We start from the raw sequence: 6,472 nt of genomic DNA on the forward strand, positions 1-6,472 counted from the left end.
AACGTGGAAAAACCCCCTCAATGTGAGGAGTAAAAAACCACGAACCGAAGTCAAAATCTCCACTATAATCAATAATAGGTACACCAAGTTCTCCCTAGCAACAACTAGAGGCACACAATAATAATATCTCGAGACAATAAATCTCGGCAAACAAAGGGAATAAATCGGGGAAGAAAATTAGAAAGATCTCACTTAGAAAGTGGCACCAACTACCCACTATATCTGACTGTACGCAGCTCCAAAAGAAATCTCCACAGTCCAGATCGACGACCCTCGTGTTACGAACACGCTGTCAAAATTTCACCTCGATCGGACCACGGATCGACCTCCGATAGTGCAAAAAACGTCACTGTACGGAATTGAATTTCTTTTCCTTTTTCTTTTCTGTTTTCTCTCCTCGATCTACATGCATAGACTTTCCCTCTCTCTCCTCAATTGTATGTTTACCGGCTGCACCTTAATATTATATATATATATATATATATATATATATATATATATATATATAAACCCTAAAACATTAATGGCCCATGTGGACCTAAAAGTTGGGCTTTTCACACAATGTGAAAAATACCCAACAGAAACTACAGAATTTGTCGCCGTTGTCCGTCTTCAGCGACGACATGCTTTTCTCGTCGCCGAAAGGACCTGAAATGCAGTAATTTCATTTCACCTTTCGACGACGAAAGCAGGTTTCATTTCTCGTCGCTGAAACACCTGTTCTTCGACGACGACATTCTTTTCTCGTCGCCAAAAGGCCTGAAAAGAGAGGCAAACCTGCGGCTACGAACGGACAAATTTGTTGCCGAATGTCCCCATTTCAGCAACGAAACTTAATTTTGTCGCCCAAACTATCAAGTTTCGGCGACAAAACTTTTATTTCGTCGCTAAAACACCTGATTGGGCAACGAACTTAATTTTCGTCGCCGAAGAACCCTTTCGGTGATGAAATTTTCTTTGATCGCCAAAGACTCCGTCGTCAAAAATCAAAATTCTTATAGTGATATTATATTTAAATTTGAAGCATATGCTTATAGAACCTCAAACCTTAAAAAGAGAAAAGTAATATTTTGATTATTAGTGGAGTTATGTTGATGCCAACATATTTGGCAATAATAATTGAGAGTTGATATTTCATTTTTCACTCATTAATACAATACAATAGGAAGGAATACAAAATTTTGTGAGAAATTATTTCAGATATAATAATTACAAAGACAAAACGTGATATGTTACAAATCAGATTCAAACTCCTCCCCCGATTGAGTTGGGTTTGATTTCTTCATCAAGATCAATTATATAATATTGCAAACTACCAAATAATAATTTTAATAATGATAATACTAATAATTCGACCAAAAAAAAACCTAATAGTAGTGGTTCAGTTTCTGTTCTTGCACTTCTCCAATGCTCGTGGGGCTGCAAAATTAAAAATCCATTCATTAATTTACACTTTCCAAGAATATCATTTAAAAAGAAAAGAAAATTGGACCAAGAAAAAACTTATAGTTGGGAAATTAAGGATGTTCCACTGGAATAAACTTAAAATTTTAGAGAATGAAATAGATATTTTAAAAATTTAGTAATCAAAATAGAATAACATTTGAAAAGTTTAAAAAAAATGCAATTTAAACCTGAAGTAAAATCATAATCATAATCAAATAATTATAAACAAATAAATGAGTCAAACGATCCTACCTTTTTTTTTTTTCTTGACAATAAAATGATCCTACTTCTAAGAAATAAAAAACAAAAAATATTATCCTAGTAGTTTTAAGGGAAAAAAATCTGTTATCCAATTTTTAGATTTTGTGCTATCAAAAAAGACATATTATCTCTATTTAAAATTTCTAGATTCAATATTATTATTATAAAAAATAATAATAATAAATTAAAAATAAAATAAAAACAACCCTAAAACTTACCAAGTCCAATGGCCTCAGATCCTTTCATTATCCTCAAGCGTTTGCAGGAATCCACAAACATGCTGTCGAATTAAACAATAGGTTAATAATGCATATGTTTTATACATTATTTAAAATGAAAAAAAAATAAAACATCATTTTTATGTCTTGCGAGTTAAATAACACTTTAAAATCTTAAATTCGAATAAGTTATAAGCATATTTGTAATGTAACTTAGTATAACTAATTTTGTGAAGATTTAAGTTTTGAAAATATAATAACTACCTTCATTTGTTAAGATATTGTATTTTTAGAAAATTAATTACTTAAAGAAAATATTGAACATATATATAATTATTAATAATTAATTAGCTTCGACTGGCGGATAACTCTTTTGTATTTTTTTTCTTTTTCAAATTAAGCTTAATAAACACTACTTCCATAGATGTGTTATTTATTTTTGTTATTGAAAATATTCAAAAATGTAAATCAAATTTTGAAATTATAAAAAAAAAATTAAAAATTCATTTTTTGATTAAGAATTGAAATTTATTTTTAAGAAATGTAAAAACATGCAAAACAAACCAACATAGTTTTTAAAAATGGAAAACGAAAACGTAAATCGGTTTAATTTCTTTCGATATTTATATAAATAACATAAAATAAATAATAGAGTAGAAGTTAAAAATTACAAGAGAGAAAAACTCCCCGACAAAATAGTCAAACTCATGCTAATTTTATAATATTTTTTCTTCATAATGATGTTACATTTGCAACCACCACTTGCATCCTTTTTAAAATAAAATTGAGTGAAAGAAATAAAATAGATGAAATTAGAAAGAACTTACTCCCAAGGCACATCTCCCACAAGCATCCAGTCTCCATCTTTGTCTTCATAAGTAGGCACATAATCAGACCCATTCAGCACATCTATTAATTTGCTTTCATTCATGTAATCTTTCATCTTCTGTGGCCCACAATTACCTGATTTTTCAATTTCAACCCCAAATCCATTATTTTTTTTTTCAAGTCTATTTAATCTCTAAATTTTAACAATTTAAAATTATCTTGACGTGACATTTGAACCAATTTTGACCAATTTGACACAAGACACGATTGTTAGGTGTCGTGTAACATTGATAGCTTGATAGAATAAAGTGGTATGGGTCATGAGGGGCCGAACTAGTAACTATCACCGGCCACTTTATTTTGTTTAGTTGTTCGCTTGGTAATGTTACATTTGTGTCAAATCAATTAGCATTTATTCAATAGACATGTAGGTAATGTTTCGTCTTTGGTTACAATTTCTTTAATATATTTTTACATTTCTTAAAAACAAATTTAAATTTTTAACCAAATCTCAAAAATTAATTTGTGCATTTTTAAATTTTGGCTTAGATCTTTAAAATGCTTTTAAAATGCAGATAGAAAATTTGAAATACATAGGTGAACTCTAAGGGCTAATGTTTAAAAGGTGTTGGAATTTAAAAAAGGTGTCTAATACATGTCTAAAACTTCTAAATGTAACTTTCAATTTTATATCTAATAAATCTCTGACTATCAAATATTTTTTAAAACTTCAAAACCTATTAAGCATGAGACATATTAGCCACAAAATTGAACTTTGAGAGACATACTAGAAACAGATCATAAACGATAACGTTACCAAATATGTCCGTAGCTACCTAAGACGTTGTAAAGTTTTGGTACCTATTACTATTAGACAGAACTCTAAAACACTTCAAGACTAAGAGTAATTAAAATTGATCCATATTCAAAATTATAATCTAACATTAAAATTTTTTTAAATTTTATTTTATAGAATTAGTTGGATTATCGTACCTGTGGTGAAAGAACCGAACATATTGCTTAAGGCATTGGAAAAGTCTCTGTAGCTTCCGTACATCTTCAAGTCCACTTTGCGTAAGTAAGGCGCACCGTCCATGCTCACTTTAATGAACGCCGCCGCACCGGCGCTGCAGCCGCCGCCGCCATTCTTGGTTTCCTCTATACTCTTCTTTGGAGCTACAATGTTCCTTCTCAACGACTTCACCGGCGGCCAACCCACAACCTGCGCCCTGAAATTTAAAAAAAAAAAATTAATTAATTTGTTTATTGTTTAATTACTATTTTAGTCTATGTGATTTGTATTTAACTTCAATTCAACCTTTATAATTTTAGAAGTTTTAATTTAGTCCATCGAAATCTTTGCAAATGTCCTTAAATCTACCAAATACGGACGTCTTTGAACAATCGATGACCTTTGCCTCTCTTTATCATGTCTAATGAAAATATGTCGTTAATTAAGTTCTGGCACATCTCATCAAAGAATTTAATAGATCATGGAGACTAAATTAGATTTTTTTTTTAAACTTAAATTGGTAAAATACTATTTTAAGCCATCAGGGCTTTATATATGTATATATTTTAGTTTCTATATTGTAATAATTAAAATTAATCCATGTACTCTTATTAAATCTTTAAACTAGTCCTCATCATAAATTTGAAGTTGATTTTTATCTAATTTGATAATAAATTATTAACAATTCTCATTAAAAAAACCACAATAAGAATATGTTTTCCAAATTTCCAAAAGAAAGGCTGATAGAGACTAAACTTTAAAAAAATAATAATAATAAATTAACCGTAAATTAACTTTAAGGACTAATTTTAAGTTTTACCGCAAGCAAATGAATTAAATTTAGAATTAAAAAGTACTCCAAATTATAATTTATCCTTAAAAAGTATCATTTAGAGTTTTATTTTAATTTAGGCCTTGGTCAAAGTAAGAGTTTTCTTTTTTCCATTTTTTTGGTGGGACATGTTTGATATATGTATTGGTGTTGTCTTTTCCTTGGCTTTTTTAATTTTGAAACTTTTTATAGAAAGAGGAAAAGGAAAAGGAAAAAAAGATTCCATATGTTTTGTAGTTTTCTTAGGTTTTCCCGACAACCAAACAAAGTTTTCCTTGAAATCCCAAACCACAATTATTTTGTTTTTCCTTTACTTGCTTCTCCTTCCTTCCTCTTTACAACTCAATTATTGGTACCCATACAAACATTATCGTGAACCTTAATTTCTCAATTAGTCTAACAAATCAATTAAAATTACATTAATTAATAACTAATTATAAACTTAATCAATAATTACTCTATTATTCTTTTAAAAAATTTACGCACAGCTTAACCAATCAAAAGATGATATCGTTTTAAAGTAGTAGTTTCTTTTTTTTTTGACGGATTTAAAGTAGTAGTTTCAAATTGCTAGAGAGAAAAAAAAAACAAAATGAAGTATGCCTCTATTTAGTTTAGTACATTTTGTTTAACTTTTGATATTTAAATTTGATTAAAGTTGAGTCATTATTTTTCCTAGATGTGTTGTTCTAAGTACACAATTTTATAGTTAAGCAAAAGCTATTTGAAACACTGATTTAACTAACCTGTTTTTTATTGATTAATTTGGGGAGTGGATTTTAGTCGTTGGTGAAAAAAATAATCCTATAACTAGTGTATTTAAAAAAAAATGAAATTTCAGAAGGGTTATCAGATTTACTAATAAAAAATATATTTTGTGGGAATATAAAATCATAAAGCTACCGAAATACAAAATACAAAGGGTTAAAATAAGTAATACTGTCTCAAAAAAAATTAATAATAATAATAATAATAAGTAATAACCATTTCAATATAATTTTCGTACCCTAATAAAATTTCTAATGATTTATTTTCCTCATTTAAATAAGGAATGAAACCAGATCTTCCACTCCGGGAGAAATAAAAAAAGAAGCAAAAAATTACGGAAACTAATATATTTATTTTAGTTTTATTTTCTTTTTTCAAAATTTATGTTCATCTACTAATGTAGCTTTCTTAAATTGTTTTTTCAAGAATAAAATAATTTTTTTAAAAAATTAATTTTCTTTTTCTTTCCTTTTTTTTTTTTAATTTTGAACATTGACTAAGATTTTGAAATTATTTTTTTCAAAATAAAAATTATCGTAAGGAAAAATAGAGAGAGAGGGATTGTACTTGGCCGGCGGAGGCTTGGGAAGATCTTTAGCGACGGAGCTCGAAACGGCAATTTTGTGTGTCGTTTTATGGCCTTCGTCGGGTTTGGACAAAAGATTGAGCTTCAAATCCACAGTTTCAGTGAAACCCCTCTTCTTCACGGCGTCTCCGTCGCCTCTTCCGCCGTCGCCGCCGGGCAGCCCCAGCCGGAGCTCCGTCTCTTCAAAGTCGATTAAGCTTCCCATTTTCACTTTCTTCACAATATCTCTCTATCTCTCTATTTCTCTTAATTTCTCTCTCTGGTTTTTTTTTTCTTTTTGTTGCTTTTTGGATGAGGAGAAAGTGAAATATTTTAAAGTGGGTTTGTGAGTTGTGATAATGAGAATAATAAAAAATAAATAATGAAAAAGGAATTTTTCTATTTTTCTCCTTCTAAGTTGGACCCCATTTATTAAAACCAAAGTTGAGTTGACCCACTAATTTAATGAATGAAATCAAGTTGATTGAATTATAAGTACCTTCATATTGGGACAAGAGGGGCCCATAGGTCTTAAATTTTTA

General features: G+C 29.3%; 1 protein-coding gene across 1 annotated transcript; it reads right to left on the reverse strand.

The window, feature by feature from the left end:
* Positions 1-1,169: 1,169 nt before the first annotated feature.
* Positions 1,170-6,268, reverse strand: LOC111022235 (auxin-responsive protein IAA16). Its single transcript, XM_022299411.2, has 5 exons — positions 5,933-6,268; positions 3,747-3,982; positions 2,753-2,888; positions 1,926-1,987; positions 1,170-1,419 (listed from the first exon to the last, which is right to left on the reverse strand). The coding sequence occupies exons 1-5, from the start codon at positions 6,154-6,156 to the stop codon at positions 1,382-1,384; spliced, it is 696 nt and encodes a 231-aa protein (XP_022155103.1). The 5' UTR covers positions 6,157-6,268; the 3' UTR covers positions 1,170-1,381.
* Positions 6,269-6,472: the final 204 nt, after the last annotated feature.

Source organism: Momordica charantia, assembly GCF_013281855.1.
Source record: "Momordica charantia cultivar OHB3-1 chromosome 6 unlocalized genomic scaffold, Mcharantia_2.0 BLBB01000006.1, whole genome shotgun sequence".
In the NCBI taxonomy this organism is placed as follows: domain Eukaryota; kingdom Viridiplantae; phylum Streptophyta; class Magnoliopsida; order Cucurbitales; family Cucurbitaceae; genus Momordica; species Momordica charantia.

What these genes read in the sequence shown, in the direction of transcription:
- LOC111022235 (XM_022299411.2), bottom strand. Translation starts at nt 6,156, where the DNA reads ATGGGAAGCTTAATCGACTTTGAAGAGACGGAGCTCCGGCTGGGGCTG. An exon ending in GTGGGAGATGTGCCTTGGGA is followed by an intron (nt 1,988 to 2,752) that starts GTAAGTTCTTTC and finishes TTAATTCGACAG; the next exon opens with CATGTTTGTGGATTCCTGCA. An exon ending in ATCTGAGGCCATTGGACTTG is followed by an intron (nt 1,420 to 1,925) that starts GTAAGTTTTAGG and finishes TTAATTTTGCAG; the next exon opens with CCCCACGAGCATTGGAGAAG.